General features: G+C 35.9%; 1 protein-coding gene across 1 annotated transcript in view; it reads right to left on the reverse strand.

Moving 5' to 3' along the window:
- LOC150089433 (spectrin alpha chain-like) overlaps positions 1-25201 on the reverse strand; it is a 579218-nt gene that overhangs the window by 12096 nt on the left and 541921 nt on the right. Inside the window, 3 exon segments of the mRNA XM_090389473.1 lie at positions 4582-4876; positions 8593-8646; positions 24168-24364. Coding sequence (XP_090245599.1) covers positions 4582-4876; positions 8593-8646; positions 24168-24364 — 546 coding nt within the window.

Below are 25201 nucleotides of genomic sequence, written 5' to 3' on the forward strand. Positions count from 1 at the left end.
AACTAATTTAAAACTGTGATCATGATGGTATAGGTAATGTGTATTTTGAACTAAAAAAAAGTGTTCCTGCCTTTAGGTACAACTCTTCTATTGCTGCTTCACTAATATGAGTAGGATGCTTAAAAACAAAAACCATAACTTATAATAGTGGCTTAGCATATCACCACTCTCTTGTTCTTTGATCAATACACTGCAGCCATAATGGCAACAGAAGTACAGAAGTATAGCTGCATGTGACAATTCTAAGATTACATCACACTGATGTCTGACAAGTGTAAGGCCCCCATTTCTTGCGGCAGCGTCTAGTAGCCACATGAAATAGGGGGAGAGGAAATTCACAGTATCTAAACCTAATGCTAAGTTGATGTATGTAGCAGAGTCAATAAGTTTCCAGATTGGCAGCACAATGTTGCATTCAATAAAAACAGCACAATTTACTACTACCAAATTGTTAAGCTTCAACCTGCATCATCACATAAGCAGAATCTGCTAATCATTCAGTATGTTTTGTTGCTTTTAAGAAGTGCATTCATTTCATCATAGTTTCTGAGTGGGAAAAAAAAAAAAAAAAAAAAATTTTTTTTTTTTTTTTAACATCACACAAACTTAAAATTTTGCCAATGCTTAAGGAAATCTACTTCTGAGTGGAAACAATGTTCCATGTTTACAGAAAAGATTTTCCATCTCATACTACTTTGTTTGAATGGCATTGTAAATTTAAAGATGAAACAAGAATTTTAGTAGATTATGACTGCTGGAAGACCTCAACAGCTCATATGCCTGAAAAAAATAGAAACAGCTGGACAACAACATATCAATATCACTGCGTGAATTTTGAAAAACCTGCAGAAGGTTTATACATTTCCCATGGAAGCTGTCATGGAATTTTAAACAATTATTTGAACATGCATTGGGCTGTTCAGCATATGGTTCTACAGACACTTACCAATGATCAACATAATAAACAAATCAAAGTTTATGACAATCGCATAACAGCATCTAATAACAATAAATTGTTCTTGAAGTCCATCACTGCCAAGGAAAAGACTTGGGTTTTCTCTATCAGTCACAAATAAAGCATGATCAATGACTTGGAAACTGCCTCATTCAGTGTGACAGGAAAATTTTGGCAAGACAGGTAAGAAAGGGAAAATGACGTTGAACATATTTTTTGACCATTACTGTATTGCAAATTCATTCCTCATGCCACGGTGAATAAGGACAGTTATGCACAGATGTTTCTAGATGAGAGAGGCAATTTGGCAAAAGTATCCAGAATGGTGAGCAGTGAAATATGGAAATTGCTGCATTCCAGTGCACTTGCACACCCACTCATTTATTGTGCAACAAGATTGCTGTGGGTTTTCATCATCAACTAAAGTGTATCAACTAAAGCCATTTTGTGCCATTGTGTGTTACTCGTGCAACAAGAGCTTGAATGTTGTGTTCACATCTTCACATTTGCACGACTTCTCGGCATGCAATTTTTTTGTCTTTTCCCAAAAATGGAAAAAACAGAAGGCTATCACTTCTATGATGAACAAAAGGTTACTGGTGTAAGTAACCTCATACTATCCAGCAAGAACAATTCCATAAGTGCTACCAGAAATTGTACTAATAGTTACAAAAGTGGATTACTGCTCATGGAGAAAACTTTGAAAGTGGCCATGTCTAGGTTTAGATATGTTTAAAATACAAGTCTGGGACCTTTTTTTGATTGTACCATGTAAATGATATCTTACTGACCCTTTGATGAGGTTACTTGTCAAAAACATCTGCAGTAGATTTGTGCCTATTGAATTCCCCTTGTTTCTATAACAGATAGATTTTAATTAAAATCTGTGGAGTTAAGTATAAAACTGCATTCTGCAACAGCTTTAGATGCACACAGGAGATGGATAAGGGTTTCCCAACCTTTATATTCTTTTAGACTGGATAACTCAAGATGAGAAAACTAAATACTCTGAACTGTAGAAAAATTCCTCTTTCAAAGAAGAATTCAAAAAATATGTTAGGATATTAGTAATATACATGATGTGTACCTTAACCACATTTTGGAACTAAATCTGGCCCAAATATCTATAAACACAGGAGTAGCTTGATCTGCTTTTTTTTCCCCTCGTGTTTGGAAAATTAGCAGTACGAGAGAGAGAGAGAGAGAGAGGGGGGGGGGGTCAGCAGGTCAACAAGTACACCTGGATGGTTCATTTGTGAAAATTTACAGATGTTATCAATCCATGTAAGATGATTATGAAATATCCTCATTTGAGAAGAAAGTTTTGGAATTCAATTATTCTATTTTACAAATATTTCTGAATTTTGCATGTTTTGGGGGGGAGGGGGGAAAGAAACTGGGCACAAGCACTGAGATAGAGCTTATTATCCTCAGAAGGATTGTAGCCAAGTGATCACTGTAAAAATACAGAGTTACAGCTGTGTGTTCGAATTAAATGAATACTACAAAATACAGTAATATTGCCTCTGTAGTAACAAGAAACTTATTTTTTTTTCCCTAACTTACATTCTAATTCATTCAGATTATGTTACACAGGTCGACCATAACTAATCCGGCCACCAGCAATCCAGTTCCACTGCTAATTCGGACATAACTTCCACAAACATAATTTCAAATTTCCCGGGTCAGCATACTGACCTGGGAGCCCGCTACTGTTTTGGTGGCGTTGGTTGCAGTGTCAGCTGTCGGTGTGAACTCATAAACACTGGCAAGCTATTCCTACTTGTTTTTGTGCATTTATTATTATAACCTGCTCACATTTAGCCCCAGCCGTGGTTCCAATGCATAAAGGAAGTGCTTCTTGTGGTGTAAAGTGCAAACACCGTACATTGTCCATAACAGATAAAGTTGAACTTCTGAAAAACTCAACAGTGGCGTGTCTGTGAAAAGTTTAACTCTGCTTAGTTGTAAATTCCAGCAATTTTTCTCAGTTCCTCTTATTTTAGTAATTTCCTTTTAGCCATTCTTTTTAGATTTTTTTTTTTTATAACACACTTGTACAAACTTGCAGAAAAACATAAAACAATATGATGGATAATACAGTGCACTAATGAACTTGTTTTCACAAACAATACTGACAAACTTATTGCGACGTTTGAGAGTTTATTTTATCACAATTAGTTTTATTGCACGCACGGCGAACGCTGCAATAAACTAATCACAAACGGCCTTCATATGTATGCCTTAATAGCGTCACACTTATGTGGCCGACACGGCTTCTCAAGAAATAAAGTAACCTACTGGGCCACGTTGGCCACATATATACAACACAAAAAAAAAAAAAAAAAACCCTCTTTTTTTGATATTTTAAATGAAAAAAACGAGAACACTGACATTACAATATTTATTTTAGAATTACTAATCCAATTATTTGCTAAATATTTTTTGGCCCATGGGGAATTTTTTTCTAGCTTGGCAGTCAACGTGTTAAAGGTACAATGAGGTGGTTGGCTCTCAGGTAAACTGTATGTGCTAATATAACCACCGGCGATCTGGCAAATTCACTAATCAAGCACCCCGCAGGTCCCAACACTGTCGGATTCGTGACAGTCGACCTGTATAAAATTGAAAAGCAACCACATTAGAAAGATACTGTTCACTTTTCAAGTCTGATATGAGAGCACTGAATGAGAGACAAGTAGTAGAATTTGATTATCAATGACTGTCTAATCATATCATGTGTAAGTCTGACTGATACTGGGAAATATGTGGCTTTATGCATCTATCAATAAGTCATATATTGATAAGTCATAAAAAAAAACAGCACATTATGCAGTGTGAGGCTTGTGATATGTGTGGTAATTTTAAGTAACGGTGTCAAAATAAGGTGGCAAATGAATGGTGACATGACATTTAAAGAAGGGTGTTAGTTGCATGGATATTTTGTTTAGTATTGTAAATAATTTCATGTATCTTACTGGTAATTTTATTTGTTGATTATTTTTCATTCATGTAAATTTATTTATTATGTATTGAATTAATTTATATTACAGAATTTTTAGTGCAATATCAAGGTAACTCATTGTGAAGGTATTCACAATATGAGATATACTTAATGATGCCAATTTATAACTACTTAAGTAGTTGGCTACGTACAGAAATGATGCAATTGCACTAACTTGTAAACTAGTATTGAATTTATTATATTTATTTATTATGTATCTGAAAACCCTGAGTCCCTGGATTATCATTTTAACATGTGTAAGAAAACACACAACAGTTGTTGCTCCTAAAATTACTGCTGTAAGAATGAAGTTTACTCACTTTTAAGATAAATTCTTGCTCTATTAGGAAAATGTTCATGCAAAAGTATACATAACTTAGGTTGCTTTCATCTCTGCTTTAATAATTAAAAATATTTAGATTTGCCTCTATATCACTGCCTCCATATAACCTTTCATTTAAATGAATTTAATCTTTTAATGAACCCTTAGTTTCTTGATCTAGACTCAAGGAATTCATACACAAAAAATAATAAATAAATAAAATAATCATTTAAGGTTCAAATATTAACTATACAAAATTTTCACATAATCTTTAATCAAATGCAAATTTTATAAACTTACTGCATATAATTCATCTGCTGTGACATATGGCCGATCTCCTGATGTAATTGCACGGAATGCATTTTCAATCTCCTCACTGGAACGAACATTTTCTGTTTCACGTGATATCATGAAGGCCATATACTCTTGCAGAGAGACATAGCCATCATGGTTAGGGTCTACTACAGCAAGAATTGCTTCAAATTCTGGATCAGGCTGGCCTTCCTCTACCATTGGTAAGTCATAACCAAGTGCTCTCAAGCAACTCTTGAATTCTTGGTGATTCAGACGTCCAGATTTGTCTTTGTCAAAATGCCTGTAATAAAAGAAATGTCACATGTGTAAGAAAGAATAAAGTATGTACAAATGGCAAGAACTATAAATAAAGAACCCTCTAGCTACAAACAAGGAAGCAGTTTGGCTAAAAATTTCTCTCAAACATACTTTTCTTAATTCAAAAGAGATTATGAAGGCAGTAAAAGAACTAGTCTTACAGTTACATTTGTCTCAACATATACAGAAATGAGAGATTATTTCTGATAGCCTGCTATACAGCAGTAATTTTTCAAAATTTAGAACTGCTTTATTTTGGCCAACATTATTTATATCATTAATATTGCTAATGTAGAGAGAGAATACATTTTTTCCACATGCAATAAATTTAGAATGATTAGAGAACTACAATTTTGCTAAAGACTTCAGGGATTCATGCATATGATAGTTACTTATCACTTATCTGTAAAGATATATGGGAAACGTGAAATAAAATTCATATGGGTCTGTTTAACTTGCTTGCTTACATACTTCAAGTAAAAAAGTTCATGAAATTTGCAAACAAAAGTATTTATCTTGCTTAACTTTTGTTTCCTTGCTGGCTATGAATGATTTTGGATGACTGACACTGCTATACTTCAATTAGAGCTGAAATTACTTTTTATTTTCTTGTATTTGCAGCTTTAATTCATGTATAGCAGCATCAATCATCCACATGTGTGCTTCTCACTGATTTTTATGTTTTATGAGAACATTTACTAAAGTGGAGGCTAGAGACAAGGTTCCAGTGCAGGAGTCAGAATATCTGGGAAAGCTTTTTGCATTGTGCCCAACAAAGTGTTGCCATTTGTAGGAATGGGGTAAACTGGAACTTCATCTTGCTCATCTTAAACAGATGCCAACTAACATCAAGAAGAGCTAGATTTCCATTCACAATTAGTAAGCACTGAGGAAGAAATATCAGCAATTATCTGATATCATACAGGGAGAATATGGTATTTTTCCAAGACCAAAAAAGGGCAAATGTAAGCCACTTATCCTGATATGACTGACTGTTTTGCTTGCAATATCATATGAATAGAAAATCTCTTCCCCCCACCTCATTTACACATCTAAGGACAAAATGGATCATTCCAGTTTGCATCTGGAAATCAGATACATGTTTTGATGGCTGTTTGGAGGAGTTAAGCTTTTATATGAAATAAAGGAGGGGCAATATGATTATGTTGATCCATAAAATTTTTGCAATATAGCACAACACTGAATGCCAACAAAGGTTCTGATAATTATTAGTTAACTTGTTTAAAGAGACAACAGTTGTCCAGTTTATCTAAATACAAAGCAAGCACAGTAAAGTAAAACCGATTATGGGTCTATGCCTTAAACAGTTCAACACCCAAAAGATCAAATTCATCCAACTTAACACGCAGCAGGACAAGGCAGTTCCAGACCAGCTAAAAGTCATTACAAATGAGGAAAATATCAACGTCATGATCCTTCAAGAACCTTATACTCATACCAAGCAGGTGCGGGGTTACCCACTTGCACACAAAATAATCCAATCACATAATGAAACTTCCTGGGCGGCAATTGTAGTCGGTAACCCAGAACTCACCGCCACCAAAATAGTCTGATACATGTATCCTACAGCCCACTTCTGGTTCCACCCAGGACTATTTACAACGTGTTTCCTGATGGGCCACGGTGCCTTCAATGCCAAATTAACCTATTTTCGAATAACGGAAGACCCCCCTCTGCACATGTGGAGAGTCAGAAACATGGTCCCACATTATGTACAGCTGCAACCATTATGAGGACTTCTGCTGTCAACTTATGACAGAACTCACATATTTACCAGCAGGACTGGTGTATAACCTTCTAAACTCGAGGAAGGAGTTTTCTAGGTGGAGGACACTTATTGCTATTCATCACAACTAAAGCCAGTAACTGAATGAAACAACTAAACCTAATTGAAGAGAAACATTCAAATGGAGAGACTGAGTTAACCACACATTAAGGACCTTCTGCAACAGGACCAAGACCGGACATGGAATCAACACAGTCCACTGCTCACCTGTCTCAAGATCCCTTTGCGGCAGAAGACACCAGTGATCACCAAGTCAGACTTGACTCTACATGTCTCCTGAACCTGACATCAGCAGCTGTGACCTCTGAGACAAACACACCAGACATGACTATTGCTGCCAAGGCCATTGGTCTCCCCATATCAGTGCACTCTTGCATGGTACTTTCTTCCTATTTCCTGGGTGGGGAAGGTGACAGTGACTACCACAGAATGTTCACAGAAGGTGACAGTGACTACCACAGAATGTTCAGTCTTCATCTTCATCTTGCCCATTCTTGCACTGAATTGCACATATACAGCAACCCAATATATCTACCTACCTGCCTTTTACCACATAGTATGAACATGTGATGCTATTATTGAATGAATGCTCCATTTCATGAAAATTAATAAGTATACCTAGTAAAGTGTAGATGTACCGTTTGCTTGGTTTGCTGTTTTCTGTTAAGACCAGTTGTAAGAGGAATGATCTAGTAATGAAACCTCCATTTATGACGATGTAGTGGTGTGTGCATATGAATGTGAATTTTGTAAAACAGAAGCCTGCTTTCTATTAAGAATTTCTGTCTACAAATTCCAGAAATTCTTAATGAATTTCTGGCATTTGTAGCACTGTAATAGGTTTGGAATATACAGTTTCATACAACATACCAAATAATCAGCTTTATCTGTACTTGGGAGAGTTGGTGAAATTAACATATTTTATTCCAAGTTGAAACAAATATGCCATCTCTTTAAGAGAAATTTTTAGACTAAGTTACTTTCCACTCCTATAATTCTTGGACTATTTCTTCTTCTGTGTATTTAATAGGTTCCCATCTAATATTACCCCTTTTGGAATTGTTCAAAGTTGTGAGAAATAACTAGGATTCCACCAAATACTGTGGCATTTGGCAACAGTTCTAAATGTCTATAATGGGGTGTTTCTACTAGCAGCTCTCCTGAAGTTTGTGAACCATTTTAGGTGTTCTAAGGTGTATTAAAAATGGAAAAGTTTATTGATTGGTTGATCCATCAGAGAATGTAAAATAAGGAATGTAGGACTATGGAGATGTTCTGTATCAATCCTTTTTGTCTTTTTGTACTGCGGATATGATGGTCATCTTGTACAATCCTTCTACCATTAGAATGAATTCAAGGTCACCACCATATGCAATCTATTTAAGAAGTAGGGGGATTTGTGAAGGAGGGAAATAGAAGGTGAATGCAGATATATTTATATTATAGACTAAGATCAAAATGAGATCTGAATCAACTTCTATACATTATTTCATTATACATTTATATAATTATTATTGTTTAATAATTAATATCAAAATCAAAGTACCCTAATTGTTCCGAGCATCCCTTTACTCTTAAAATAGACAGCATCTATTGGTGACCTAGAGTTCATTCTCACAGCAGTATGGCTATAATCTGTCTGGAGAATCTCAGGCAGAGCTACCAGTCTGTGGTGGATTCAAAATCATTCAACTAGAATTTTTGCCATTTTGGGCCACAATTGTAAGAATATGGCCAAGGAATAGGAGGCTTTAAATGTCAATCATTTCATCAAAAATAAAGCTTTTCAAAAGGAAAATAAATCATACACTACACTTCAAACATTTATTTTTTCTAATTAATCTTAATAATGAGCCAAATATAAATTATTAATAGAGAATACAAATACTCACTTAAACATCATACTGAATTCTTTTAGGGCATCCTCTGATACACCACTTTGATTTCTGAAAATACAATTTTATACACATTATGAAACTACATTCATTTTAATCAGTTGGCAATAAATTGTATGATTGTAAAAAAAATAAATGTGTTAACTAAAAATTTATGATATTAAATAATGTATACAAATGCACACACACACTTTATTAATGTATATGTTATTTATTTAATGTTTCAAGTGCAATAAAAATTTTGGATAAGTGGAAGACATATCCTTCTCTATCTAGTTCTCAATGCAAGCAGTATTCCATTATTAAAAAAATTTAATAATGGAATACCACAATTTAAAGAATGGAAATTTCCCTTTATCAAAAAAATAAATAGTTAATTCTTTCAGTATTAATTGATGATCTCTTTACTAAAACTGAAAACAACAGATTTAACATTTATTAACTGAACTGCAGTGATACCACTGTACTGAATACATTATTGAAAACTGAGTAGATTGTGCAACAATACAAAATTTGCAGGAAAAACTAAAGCAAGTCACATTTATAAGCATAGAACACAGTCTGAATCATCATCAAGAAGAACATTATTATACAAACACGAATGATGAAAATTAATTGCTAGACATAAAGAAAACAGTTGATTCATTCAAATGTATATGTAGAGAGAGAAAAAAGAAAATAAAAAATCAGTGAGTGCTCTTTGAGTGGGGGGATCAAATGTCATCAGGACCTGAGGACAGCCAGGATTTTAAAATATACAAAACAATCAGTTGATGACTGAAATCATGCAGAACTGTTAGCCATGTGCAGTTTAGTTCAGCAGCCCTGCCCTGTCATTAAACTGTGTATAGAACACGGCAAAACAATTTTCAAATATATATACACACACAAACTAAATCTTTATTTATATATATATTTTGTTTAATTTGAATTTATTCCCACATACAAAATGTTTAATGGAAAAACATTATGCAGATAAGGTAACAAAAAATGTTCAAAGAATGGAAATAGTAAAATTACTTTTTTATGAGCTAGAATGCACTCAAAATATAGTGCCCTCTCTAACATAAACCTAAGGTGTACCTTACACTGCTAACTTCTGTTACATTTAAAAATGAAGCACTTTAATAAAGCATGATAATGCAAAGGAACTGCTTTCTGACAGAGACAGTTAAAGTTACTGAAAACTATAATAGCAACCCATTTAAATTTTTGGACAAAACAAGATATCTTGATAGATAATGAAACAAGTGTTTGTAAAGTAATGCAATTTATATAATACCTGGAAGCATTCATTTAATTTCATCATTTAATATTTAATTTCCTTTTTTCATGATGTATAACATGTTTATGTAGAACATATGAGATATTTCGTCATTTAATATTTAATTTCCTTTTCTCATGATGTATAACATGTTTATATAGAACATACGAGATATGACAATAAAGTTCCCAGACTGGTGCAATAAAAAGAACACAAAGTGAAAGAGCTCAAAAGTGGTTTTATTTTCATACAAAGTAACCACCACCTGACTAAATGCACTTAATCACCATTCTAAAAGTTTCTGAAAAAGAGTCAGCAAAGGCATCCAAAGAGATGATGTTCAGTTCAGCAGTTGTATTTTATTTTATGTCCTCAACATCCTGAATTCTCTTTCCTTTGAGGTTTTCACCTTGAGAAAGGGGAAGAAGTCTGCTGGTGTTAGATCAGGATAGCAGGGGATGGTTGATCTGTACAATGCCATGTTCCTTCAGAAATGTCTTCACAGCAAGTGTGGAATAGGCAGGGACATTGTCGTGCAACAAGGACCAGTTGCCTTTCTTTTGAAATTGCAGCCTCACTCAGGAAATGCACATCAGTCTTTGAAGTACCTGTACATAGAACAGGTACTTAAAAGTCTCTCTCTCTCTCTCTCTCTCTCTCTCTCTCTCTCCCCTTCAATTACAAATTCTTTATGAATTGCACCATTTGTCGAAAATCAAAGACAGCACCACCTTGATCCTGGACTTCTGTAAACAAAAATTTTTGGGACTTAGTGATGATTTTGAAGTCCACAGCATGCTCTGCCACTTCATCTCTGAGTTATATTAAGACAATGAACACTAATCTCCAATAACAAAACAGAAATAGTTTTTGGGATGAAATCATTATCATGCCCCAAAAACGTCCTCATTTATTTCATAGATATATATGTTACAGTTCCATTCTTAATGCTGTCCATTTCCACCAACAATCTGCCAAGCCCCACTTAACTTTTTTTTGACAGGATCAATTATCAGTAGCCTCAACCATTACTCATATAAGTTGACCTAATTCATTCTATGATTACATTCACTTCAAAGGTGGCATTTGTGCACATGTCCATTCTGACATCCCTTGTGAGAGAGAGTTTCTAATTTGTAATTTACTCATTTTGATCTCCAATCACTTAAAATTCCTTCTGCTTGAAAATTTTCACATCAAGCCAATCACTAAAAAAGAGTGACAAATTCTTCCCTTTAAATTATTGTTCCACTGCACTTAACTCTAATCTTTACAAAGTTAAAGAAAAATCCATAAACCACCAACTCTTAAACTATCTTAAAACCTTTTACTTGATCAAAGATTGCCAATGTGAATCAGTCAGTATCGATTCACTGGTGATATACTGACTTATGTTACTCATATTTGGATAAATCTGATGGAAAAGTTTGTTGAAGCTCAAGGAGTTGTTCTTGACATTTCTAAGCTTTTTGATGACATTTGGCAAAAAATTCTTCTGAACAAGATCCCAACATATGGACTGACAACTGCTTTTCAAGTGGAGATCCAGTTTCTCTCTGATTCAGTTCTTTCTCCCACTCTTTTCCTCTTATATAATAATGATCTTTTTCCACCAAATGGAAATTCTATCCATAGTTTTGCTGATGGTAATACAGTACTTTCTACCTTCCAGTTTGAGAAACTTTGACCTTTAAAGACAGCCTCATTTGTCTCAAATGAGGACAGCCTCATTTGTATCCATTATGCAATATATACATGAAGTAATCTCAAAACTGACTATCCAAAAATCAGGAATTTTTAAGAATATTCAATTTAAAAAAATTCAAGACAATCATGCCAAATCAATCCATTTATATTCTGTACTAAACCATTTTTCTGTTCAATGATATTTACTAACAGACTATTTCTCTGAGTAGCAAGTATGAAATGACAGGTAAAGAGAAACAAATTTCAGACCCACATAATGTGAAATATCAGCATTCATTCAGAGTACTGTGAAAAATTTCTAAATGGATATTTAACATATCAAAAAGACCAGTGAGAAAGTGAGAAAGATAATGATAACATTGGCCAAAAAAATGAACTTTTTTGTTTTTTCTCATAATGAAATATGATATTCATATATCTTTTGTAGTGCTTAATATGACCTTAAAATTTTATTATATGGTTTTTGAGAAAAATTAACAATTTTGTTTTACTGGTTCATTAACAAAATATTAATATTTTGATCTCTGATTTTCACTTGCATGTCGTTCCTCTGGCTTTCAATATAAGTGGCCAGTAGTAATCACCAACTATGTTTGGACTTCACTTGCCTTCATTCCATTTTTCTGTACAAAAAAATGACTTGGTGAAACTCCTTCCCTATGATCATCAGTGATATCACTGAAATTTGAAATGAAAAAAAGTGAGATACAAATATAGAAAATAAATTAAGCTCATATTGCAACCCAGTTCTTTGTAAACATGCAGGTGATCAACAGGCTCCTCATAATTTGCTGATATTTGATTTCTTGAAATGTTTTGGGAGGGTACCATAAAAGCATTTCACACTACTTTTTCATATACACTTAGGACATCATGAAGAGCACTCTTTCATCAACACTTAAATATTTCCATTGACTATATAACCATTGAATATTTCCTCTTTTATCTTTGCATTACTACATACATTATATTTTTCTTTTAAATACTGAAAATTACATCCTTCTTTATTCAACAGTTTTACAAGGCTTTCCATTATGACTAATATGTGAAGAGGGGAGGAAAAAACCTTTACCCTATTGAATAATGGTATATGGTGAAAGTTCTTCTGTCCGGAAATATACACTGTTTGAGACCCAATTCTTTGTGCCATAATGGGAACATGCTCAGCTGTCCTTCCTATTCACACAATAAATGGCATATTTTTTGTTAGCCAAGTTGTAAACCCAATAAAGTGCAACCACTTTCAGATCACAAAAAATTTTCAACTATATCTAGTGTAACTAATTTTTTGAGGAATAACTCCATATTTTTGCAAAAGTGGTTTCCTTTGAAGGTAACCCCTTCTGCAAAAATGACCTGTCCAAGTTGTACAGATGGATAGGCATTCCCATTATGCAACAGCAAAACCTTTAAACTTTTTAGAGACCCACATGTCAATAGGAAGTCTTCAGGGTTATGCTTATGACCTATAGAATCTTTAAGGCATCAATATCACTGCAGAAAGTGCCCTAGGTTTATCTTGATCTCTCATTTTATAGCCAAAATACAAATCATAAGCTTTTTAAAAGAAAATAACAATACAGTATACATCCAATGAGAAATTTTAATGACTAAAAATGGAGCTTTCGGGGTAAAATGGACCCTTTCTTCAGCATTATAACGTATACAGATTCTAACAGAATATGGACGATAGAGATAAAAATTTAACAGATAAAAGAGTTGTGTGTGCACTGGTGCGTTCCTGGCCACATGATTGAATGTTTACCGTATTTCCCCATGTATAAGATGCACCTTTTTTCGAAAAACTTGGGGTCAAAAAACTGGGTGTGTCTTATACAGTGGTTGTAGATTTTTTACTTGCATTTCCCGCTTTTTCGCACTTGTTGTCTTTGCGCTCATTGTTTCGCACTTGTTACCGGTATATTAGGTTACGTTTTGCCATGTTCTGCCTAGAAATGGCTAAGAAAATATTTTCATACAGTGCTGAATTCAAGTTATAAGGAGTTGTATGAATTTTATGATGAATAAAACTTGAGTTCAATAACTTTATGTAATACATTTTTTTTCAAATTTCGGACCCCAAAATTAAGGTGCATCTTATACATGGGAGCATCTTATACATGGGGAAATATGGTATATAATAGATTGGTGATACACGGACATGTGCAGGTTTGCCGCCAGAGTTTGTTGAGCTTCAAGACAGTTGATTCCAAGATAGGGTGTAGTCTCGTGTCCTTGCAGCGATTCAAGGTTCTTGAATTGCATGATATGTTTAACGATTCTAGCCAAAGGCGGAATCGTTAGTCATGGAATCCAGTACCACAGGACTTTTTCATTTATTCATTCATAAGCTTTTTGTTTTTATTGTAGATAAAAACTGTTCTTTTGTGCTGTTAAATTACATACTCACCACAAATCTAACAGAAACTGTAAGGCTTATTAATACTGAATATTTCATTTGCACACAACGAATTATAAAAACAGAGAAACAACTAGCTTCACATATATTAAATACAAACCATTAATTTCACAAGTAAAATCTAACAGAATGCGATGCCACTTTGCAGCTTAGTGTTATTTATATTATAACATAGTCTAACTGGTCAAAACATGTAGCACCATAACCTGTCACACAAGTGTCACCTAGAGTAATTAATAACTCTTTAATAATTTAAGGCTAAAATGTATTACCAGTCGTCAAGAAAATAAAATTTAATTTCAACTGTAATTATTTCTTACTATCATAAAGTACAGCTTTTAATTTTAATGAAAAACAAAATTTTTAAAAAATCTGATGTGACAGGAATATTATAAATTCATTTTTGTAATAAGGTAGAAAAAGTGCATTAAAAATATTGTAATAGGCATAAAATTTAATTCTTAAGAAATAATGGAGCAGATGTAGATGAACTGATTCTGTACTAAATATATAATACAAACAACGTTTTAGTAGACGAAATGCACAAGGCATAATTTCTTATGGGTTTAGGTAATTAACTATATAATATCGGTGTAGGTACACCATAGTTTACCCATAAATTTGAACTACATATGTAGTGTAAAAGGCATCGTTTTAATTGTATCTCATATTGTGGGTGCCTTCACAATGAGAAAGCTGGTATTGCACTACTTCAAATAAATAACGCTTCTCTAGTAGAGAAGACTACTGTTATTTATTTTCAGCGGATACCACCACCTAGACGATCATTTCAAAGCTAGTTGGAATCATCAGTGAGTGGGTAGGTACCCTGGTAATACACCATACCATCACAGTTGCAAAGTTATTTCCACAATATGAGAGATGCCAAATGGTGGTTTTTTTTTTTTTTTTTTTGTTAGTTGTTGCCGCATTGGCTTCTGTGGCCATAATGCACCTCCCAAAGTTTTTGCATTTTCACACTGATCCAAGCTCAAGGTGGGATTCAAACCTGCGACCTTTGGGTTGCCAGGCAGGCACTTTACCCACCTGGCTAGCCCGGTCGGTGACCAAATGGTATACAAATAATAATGTTTTAGTAGACGAAATGCACACGGCATAATTTCTTATGGGTTTAGGTAATTAACTATATAATATCAGTGTAGATACACCATAGTTTACCCATAAATTTGAACTACGTATAGTGCAAAAGCATTGTTTTAATTGTATCTCATAATAAATAACGCTTCTCTACTAGGGAAGCGTTATTTATTTGAAGTAGTGCAATACCAACTATCTCGTTGTGAAAGCACCCACAAAATGAGATAATTAAAATGATGCCTTTTACACTACATACATAGTGTAAAAGGGGCCGCCGTAGCCTAGTGGTCAGGCGCGCAGGTGCATAAGTACACGTGCCTTGAGTGACCGGGGTTCAAGCCCGTGACTACTGAATATGGTGCTGTTTCTTGTAATCTGTCTATCTTGTGAACTCCTCTGACCGTTTGGTCATCCCGGAGTACAAACAGAAAATTTATTTATTTATTTATAGTTTAAATTTATGGGTAAACTATGGTGTATCTACACCGATATTATATAGTTAATTACCCAAACCCATAAGAAATTATGCCTTGTGCATTTCGTCTACTAAAACATTATTTATACACCATTTGGCATCTCTCATATTATGGAAATAACTTCGCAACTGTGATGGCATGTTGCATTACTAGGGTACCTACCCACTCATGATGACAAAGCCAACTAGCTTCAAAACGATCGTCTGGGTGGTGGTATCCACAGAAAATAAATAACAGTAGTCTTCTCTACTAGAGAAGCATTATTTATTTGAAATAGTACAATACCAGCTATCTCGTTGTGACCCACAATATGAGATACAATTAAAACAATGCCTTTTACACTACATACGTAGTTCAAATTTATGAGTAAACTATGGTATATCTACACCAATATTATACAGTTAATAACACAAACAATGGAAAAGCAGGCTTAATCACTGAAGATCTAAGAAGTTGTTAGTCACTACTGTAGTATAGTCTGGAAGTTGAGAAAAAAATGTTGACAAGCACACATTGCCTGATCACTTTATTAAGCCCATGGAGATTTTAGCCCATGGAGGGTTACATGCAACAATATAAGTAAAAAAGAAGTTAACTGAAGAAGTCATGTGGTGTGTGACATTTCTAGTGCTCTATACAGTTCATCAGCAATTGGAAATGGATGGAATCTTGTGAATTTCCAAAAAGATATGTCACTATGAGTTTCTTAGGTACTACAGCAGAGAGGAAGGCTGAACTTATCAAGAACTCACAGAAAACATCCATGAATGGATGTAACCACGGGCAAAAATGTAAAGGCAAAACTTTATTACATATGCTGATGACCTGAAATTCTTCGCCAAATCTAAAAATCTACAACAAGTAAAGCAAACAAATCATTCATTTAACACAATAAATGAACTGGAGCAGTACCTCGACTGTATTGGACTGCATTTAAACCCAAGTAAATCTGCCCAGATGACAATTACAAATAAAAAGAACAGGAACAATATCTCTATGCTGGTAAGCAGATGTGAAGTTCCAAAGGTTAAATCACACGTAGACCTTGGCCTAAAATGGGATGAGGGACTAACATTCTCCGAGCACTTTGATTACATCAAAGCTAAAACATATGCAGCGCTCTGGGCTGCCAAACAGGAGTTAATCGGCATTAGAAACCCAGATCTTGTTTTAAAAAGTATATCTTGAAATGTATACTTCCCATCACATTGTATGCTTCACAGATTTGGTCCTCTGCCCCACAGAGCAATCTGAAAGCTTTCCTAACTGGCTCTTGACATGGCTGAACAGGTCGAATCACCCATTTACTATCTCTAGAGCCATCCTACTTTCCAATCTCAGCATTCTTCCCTGGAAACAGACAATTAACACAAGTAACATTTTCACATTAGCCCAACTACTAACAGGAAGATTATATGCTCCCAGTTTTGACGGCTTGTTTCAATCTCGTCGAGAAGCCATCAGGATTGCTGAAACAAGACATCCTCTTCAAAGCAACTTAAAAAACCTGGACAGCCTAAGCCGCTTTTTACCAGCAAACACAACAGAACTCTTCAATCAACTAAGAACTGAACCGGAAAAGCTCTGTAACGAAAAAGCCTACAGATTGCAAGTCTTTGCTGACTCCTATCGTCTCATGCAACTGTAGTGCACAACCACTTGGCTCAAAAACTGCATTTAATTTTGATCCCTTGTGACTATATATTCTCGGTATTCTAGATGCCAACCTAAGATGTCAAAATTTTAAATATTCTATGATGTTCAAAGATGCCAAAAATTTAAATATTCTATTATAAAATCATAATTACTCATGTATTCCAAAATTCTGCATTCAACCTTTCAAGGTGAACATCCCATGGACTTTGTAACCTTTTGCTCATGAGAGTTACCTTAGAATGTAACTCTCATCCTTCTAGCCAATGGCTGTCCCAGGGGTGTCTCTTCAACAGAGAAATAAATTGATAATAATAATAATAAAGTAATAGAATGAGATACTCCAAGTCTGGATTTTCAAGTGCAACTGTCAGTAAATAATAGAACATTTAATTCATGCATTTAATGTGGGAGCATCACACAATATCATTACCCTACAAAAGCTACAGAAATAGCTAACCTTCAAGGAAGACACTAATCTCAAACAACAATCAGAAAATTTTGATACAGGATGCAAAGGATGGGTGCAGAACAAGGCAAGTCGTGTGTGGTACAATGAATCCAAATTTACACTTTTCAGCATCAGTAGAAGTGCACATATGGAGAAAACCCCAAGGCATTGCTCCACATGCAGCATGTACTGAAGGTACAAACTGCTAGAGGTGGTGTGGAGGCAAGTTTTTGTCGCATATCCCTGATCATCCCTAATGCATGTGGCATATCCCTGATCCCCGGAGGTGGATTAGCGTTCCTAATTAAAGACTCTGCTGTCAAGTATAAAGTTATCACTGCAGGGCAAGATACTGGCAACACAGAAGTCCAGGCTCTGGAGATCATCTCTCCAGAGTGCTCCTTCATCTTGGTCAATGTGTATCATCCCGATAACTCCTCCATCAGCCCCAATTCATTCAATGAAATAAGCAACATCCCAATAGACTCTGTTATTATGGTAGGAGACTTTAATGCAAAAAGTCCCACTTGGGGATCACCTGTCCTGGATGAAAAGGGACAGCAGGTAGAAGATATCCTAATTGATCTAGGTCTGATCATATTAAATAACAAGCAAAATACCTACTTATCAAGAACTACTGGCACGGAATCTGCCCTTGATCTCACAGCAGTCAGCTATCATATCTCAAGCCTTTGCAGCTGGAGAATCTTGAATAGTGCCATGAGTGATCATCGCCCCATTATAACCACACTTAAATTTCAAGTGGAGGAAGTTGACCAGAAAAAGAGATCATGGAACTTCAGAAAAGCAGATTGGACAGGTTTTACACAGTTACTGGACAAACTATGCTTAAATGAGCCTCGAACTGAATGTCTTGAAGAAAAGACTTCAAACCTTACAAAGAACATCACAATTGCGGCCAAGAGGTTCATACCCAGAGGTAAAAGGAAAAAACAGTGGGTCCCTTATTGGAAAGATCTCAACATTGATTCTTTGATTAAAGAAAGGGACCATTTAAACGAACTAGTAAAGACCAACAACACAAGCCTAAACAGAAACAGGCTTGCCGAAGCTACAAGAAAGGTAGAGGAAGAGATAGCAAAGGGTAAGAGTAAAAAATGGGCAGAATTTTGCAACAGCTTAGACCCAAGGAAAGATGCAAAGTATTGGAAAGTCGTCGGAGCCCTAAATAAATGCTCTTCTAGTACAACAGATCAGAATTCAAACATCATTAACTCTTCTGGTTCTGATGCAGATACAAACAAAGCGGCAGCAAATATGCTAGCAACACACTACTCCAACATCAGTAAATTATCCTTCAATAGGGAAGACAAGAAATTGAATAGAAGAGTTAGAAGACTTCTGACAGAGGCAAGAGGATACAAAAATGATGATATCTTTACTCAGGCTATAACTTGCCAAGAGCTTAAGACAGCGATCAGGAACACTGATGCAAGAAAATCTCCAGGCAGTGATCTAATTTTTGGGGAGATGGTCAAGCACTTTGGAGAAACCGCTACAAAATGCTTACTGGAAATAATAAACATAACTTGGCAAAAGGGAAAACTCCCCAAGGCATGGAAAACCTCAATCATTGTCCCCTTACTTAAGCCAGGGAAATCGCCCACCGAGTGTAAACATTACAGACCCATTGCACTCACTAGTATTCTCTGCAAAATCACGGAACGTATAATACATTCTAGAATTATGAATGAACTCACAAAAACGAAAATATTAAATTTCTACCAAACAGCTTACAAGAAACAACATGCCACAGAAGATCAACTCTTTTATCTATGTCAGTCAATCATAGACGGCTTGCAAGAAAACCCTTCAAAAAAGACTATTGCTGTCTTCCTCGACATGACATCGGCCTTTGACACAGTCTGGAGAAAGAAATTAATTGAAATAGCATACAAACATGGTATAAAGGGTAACGCCCTAATATGGATTGCAGACTTTCTAAGAGACAGAAAGATCAGAGTAAGATATAATGGGGCCTACTCCAGGGACAGAAGAACATGGCAGGGAGTCCCGCAAGGGTCTGTTCTCAGTCCCCTGCTCTTCCTGCTATACACTAATAACGTCCATCAACATATAGACGAAGACACCAAGATTGCATGCTATGCAGATGACATAGCAATATGGCATACCAGCAGAGACATGGCAAAATCAGAAATATCCATAAACAGATCACTAAAAGGAATTGTGGACTGGGCAAGAGAACTGAAATTACAGATAAATCCCCATAAAACTAACCACACAGTTTTTACCACAGACAGAAGCCGCAGAAAGAACTTTAACCCAGCTATCGCTATAGACGGCGTGCCCACTTCAAAAATGGATAACCCAAAATATCTGGGTATAACCCTCGACACAGAACTACGTTTCACCAAACACATTGAAAATAGCTCCAACAGAGCACTGAAGAAGTTAAACATCCTAAAAAGCTTATGTGGTACGAACTGGGGAGCAAATCCGAAAACACTTAAAACAACTTATACCTCACTTATCAGGGCTAATTTGGAATATGCAGCACCAATATGGGCGCATGCTTCTGAGTCTGCACTTGGAAAACTGGACAGGATCCAAGCAAGAGCAGCCAAAATAATCATCGGGGCTGTTTCGTCTACAAACAACACCAAAGCAGAGCGGGAATGCGGCCTTCAGACACTCAATCAAAGAAGAAGATATCACACAATTAAATTCACTAATAATGCTAACAGCAGAGACATTGATCATATCTCCCGTAGGACCTTTATAAATTGGAACTGCAGGTCAAGACTCAAAAGGTCATCTACCATGAAATACGATAAGGAAATCAGAGAAAGTCTTGATCTTGAACTCACAAAATATGACATACTTCAAGAGCCTACCTTACCATCTTGCATACCCCAAAATACCACAATAAACTTGGATCTTGTGGAACACTGCACAAAAAAAGAAATCGAGACCATTGTCAAAGCTATAGGAATCAAAACAATTGAGACTTATTCGAGGCGTGACTTAGTACAGATGTATACCGATGGATCCTCTGACGAGACGATCCTCAAGACGATGCTGCCTACAAAAATGCAACAAAGCATAGGTGCAGGCAGCATCGCCTCTAACTTTACATGTGAGCTAAGGGCAATCCTTGAGGCCCTAAATAGTTATATTTCACTAAGAGACATAGACAGAGCCAGAGGGCTTGTAATCTTCTGCGACTCAAGAGCGGCCCTGCTGGCAATAAAACATGGACGCACAGGACATTCACCGACATTTGGAGACAGTTCATCAATTGGGAAAGAGCTGCACACTACAGTGGATGCCTGCGCATGTGGGTATAGAAGGAAATGAGGCGGCCGATAAACTGGCAAAAGAGGCAAGAAACTTAAATCACAACACCTCAAAAACCATAACTCTAGATGATGCTAACGCCATCGCCAGACACAGACTCAGACAGAAACATATAGAAACTGATCACCAAATCTGCGAGATTAATGCAAATAGGAACATCACTAAGACCATTGCCAGACTGAGAACTCGACACATGGCAGGTATGAAAATTAGTGCGGATGGTACCAGAACTTATAAACTTTGCAGAAACTGTCCGAAAGAACAGCTTACTCCGGAACACATCTTCAGCTGTCCTGCAATTCAGGCGACTTTGCAAAGCATGGACGAATCCCCTTTTCAGGGAGAACTTTATAACGAAAAGATCGTGGACTTAGCTAAAGCAGTGATATCAGCGCATGGTTCAATTTGACTTCAAATGGACACGACACCAACCAACCAACCAACCATATCCCTGATATCCCTGATGCATGTTTAGCATGCAATATTGCTAAATACATGGGCAGGGGTTATCTCAAAATAACAGTATAACAATCCACCTTGCCAAATGGGTGAAAGGGTGGTTCTGAGGAATGTAATGAAGGCATCAACATTTACTCTGAATTGGGCAGCTGAATATCCAGATCTCAATCCCAATGAACATCTATGGGATGAAATGAAAATGTGTGTTCATCAGCACAATTCTCTGCCCACATCATTTCCAGGAAGCAAGAAAAAAATGTTTTGCTACACAAGTGGTCCATATACCTTGTGCTACTTTTAACAGCTTGCTGTTTCCATGTCATATTCTATCAGAGCAGTAATTCAGGCCAAATGGCAAACCAATATGCTATTAGCTCAACATTAATAAAGTGGCCATACAATTCAGAACAAATGTTCTACCAGACCAAATGCATGAGAAATAAACATCACTTTGTGATATTATGTAACATTTGGAAACTAGAAACATTTCTAAAACCAGCAAACTCCAATTCCTAAAATTGCATGTTTTGGGATTTTATGATATAAAAGACATAACATGGAAGGCAAAATATTATTATCCTGATAAATTTGTTACAGATAATTATTAAATAACAGAATAATTATTAAATAAATTGGTTAAGTTCTGTGAGTACTTTCATATATATATTATTATTATTATTAAATCAGTTTATTTCCCAAGAAACCTTGGGTCACCCTGGGACGGCTTTGTGCCAGAAGGGTGTGAATATTTACAGACTAAGGTGCGAGGAACATATGCACAATAAACAAGAGTACATGCATGCTTGACCCGAGACATTTACAGGATTAAATATACAATAATATACAAGATATACAGTAATATACAAAAGAAAAAAAAAAAACCAACAGTCTGTCATATCCAGGAGCAGGTGAGTATTATAATTTCATAATCTGGTAGCAGTTCTTCAGGATTTCCTTCCTGTAGGGCTTGTCTTCACAGAACCTATTAGGGTGGATCCTAAATTTATTGAAGATCCGAAGACAATTGGCTGGAAACATGTTCCTCAGGGAATCAATGTTTGACAGCATAAGACGTAGAGGGAGACAGGAGTCGGGGTGCTCCCCCCTTGCCCTCCTCGGGCCAGAGATTAATGTGGATACCGATGGAGCATCAATTCGCCTCATTAGAAGCCGTACGAGCATGAAGACATTTTTTGTCGTGATGATATGTCTCCAGGGAGTGGTGCCCAGATTTGCTTGTAGGATAGATCTGGAGATAGTTGGGGGGGGGGGGGGCTACCACCCTGTTCATCCATCTAAGCAACCAGTACTCTAAACTGAGATACTTCTGAAGGTATGAGGCAGGGGCAGATGACCAAATTTCTGAAGCATAGAGAGGAATCGGCGAAATACACCTCAGGATGTGCCGAACAAGCAGCGCTGGCTGATGCACACCAACGAGTTCTTGACGCACTGCCCAAAGAGCAGCGTACGTCTTCTGCCTCATCCTGGCAAAGTGAGGCTGAAAAGTGAGTCCAACATCCCAGGTGAGGCCAAGATCAGTATGAGAGGTCACCTTTTGCACCAGTTCCCCACTAACAAAGATTTGGATATCATTTTTGACTTTCTTCTTGGTTATCGTCAGTTGCGATGATTTGGAAGGGCTCAGATGCAGCCCAATTGTGGCAAGATAACTTTCCAAGCTTAATATCTGCCTAGAAGCTTGTTCGTTGATATGTTGAATCTGATGACTATGATCTGAGCTCACGTAGAACTTCAGATCGTCGGCATAAGAGACAAAGTTCGGATTCTGAGCAAGGAAAAGCTCCAAAACTGCTGCAAACAGGATAGCTGACAGTACACTTCCTTGTGGAATGCCTCTTGAGACGTCAATAGTTACTTGAAAGTCATTGTGGGTCACAGACAGATGTCTAGGAAGTAAAATAGACTTCAAAATTTGAAGTAAGGTATCTGCCAGGCTGAAGTAGTGTTTCAGAATGGTAAAAAGAGCTGGGAGGTGTATTCTGTCATAAGCCAATTTTATGTCGAGGAATATGATATCAATCTGTGATTTGTTGTTAAGGGTGCGCTGAATTCTGAAGAGGGTATCAAGAAGATTGGTAGTTGTCGATCTCCTTTGTAGAACGGTATGCAGGTACTCGGGCCTGTGTGCAAAGCAATGCTGGGCAATTGTTGGCTGAATTACTTTTTCAAAAATTTTGAGTAAAGAACAACTGATGGATATTGGTCGCAGGTCTTTAGGAGATTTGGGTTTCTTGATCTTTGGAATGGGCTTTTATATATATATATATATATATACACACAGATGCTATACAATGATATTATATATTATAAAATGTTAGACCATAAAAGTGCCATGTGACCTATAAAATGATTGCACTCCTCCAAAACAGATTGCATATAATTCCATCAAGTATTTTTTCTTGATGGCTTAGATTTTATGGTTATAATTTAACTTTTGGACACCAGTGTAGTGAGTACTTATGGAGTATATCTCAAAACTATGGCAAATACTCGTCAATTTCCATTAAAAAATAAACAATGAGCAGCAAGTTTAAGTCCCTACTAAAGAACAAATTTTTCTCAAAATAAAATTCAGCAATGTGCTTAAATTAGACATTACCTTAAAATATCAAAGTAAACAGAAAATTCTACTCTCAAAGAAAATATTATAAATGTATCTACCCCTAGTAATTAGAATATTACCTTGCTTGTATTTGTTGTTCTAAATTATGTTGCATACGCATACCAAGTTGATCAAGCTGATCCCACTGCTGAGCTAAACCTACCGTGCTATGTTCAGTATAACGATTGTCTAAGATAAGATGTTCTTCCAAAAGTGCTCCTAAATCTTCTATTTTCTTTAGATCACTACGTTTTGCTCGAACATCGGCTGCTTTTCGCTAAACAAATTTAAAATTAACTTTCTTAAAACAACATTAACTTTCAATGAAAACCACATTTTTAATTTATAAACTTTGTGTCTCTGCTGAACTAACAGCAAGCTGAATTTCAGTTCATTTAAAGTTCTTAACAAGCATTCTTAATTTACATAAATATACATCTAAAATATGTCTGCCTTCATTTAATATTAATGCCAAATACTTATTTGAAAAGAAACATACCTAAATATACAGAGGTTGATTGTAATTAAAGAGCATTACTTTGGCGAGCTAAGTGGAAAAACTGTATATCACCCAAAGATGAAATTTAGAACAGACAGTATCTATACTAGATGGAAATGAAAGGTACAAAAAAAAAGGGAAAAAAATTAATGCTGTTCCAAGAAGTGATACGGATGCACACTTAGCCCTGCATGCTGTCAGTATGCAAAATAAATTTCATGAAATGATGAGTGACATACATCACAGATGTGATAACAGCAAAAGAAACCACAGTGGAAAGCAAAAGTCAATATTTAGCATTAGCATTAGTAGAGGCATTTGATGCAAGAAAGCAAGCTTATGCAGCATCAGCCAAAAAAAAAAAAAAAAAATAATAATAATAATAATAATAAATAAATAAATAAATAAATAAAAAATAACCACTTCCACTTCACCCCTCTGTTCGTTCGAAATACCTGTCCAGCTGAGCCTTAAACTTATTTAGGCTATCAACTTCCACGACAAGGGATGGAAGTCTATTCCACCAACCAACCACCCGCTGGCTAAAGGCAAATTTCCTCACGTCTATCCTACATCTGTCTTTCCTCAATTTGAATTTATGCCCTCTCAGGTGAT

Source organism: Mastigoproctus giganteus, chromosome 2 (genome assembly GCF_048544385.1).
Source record: "Mastigoproctus giganteus isolate SK-2022 chromosome 2, ASM4854438v1, whole genome shotgun sequence".
NCBI lineage: Eukaryota > Metazoa > Arthropoda > Arachnida > Uropygi > Thelyphonidae > Mastigoproctus > Mastigoproctus giganteus.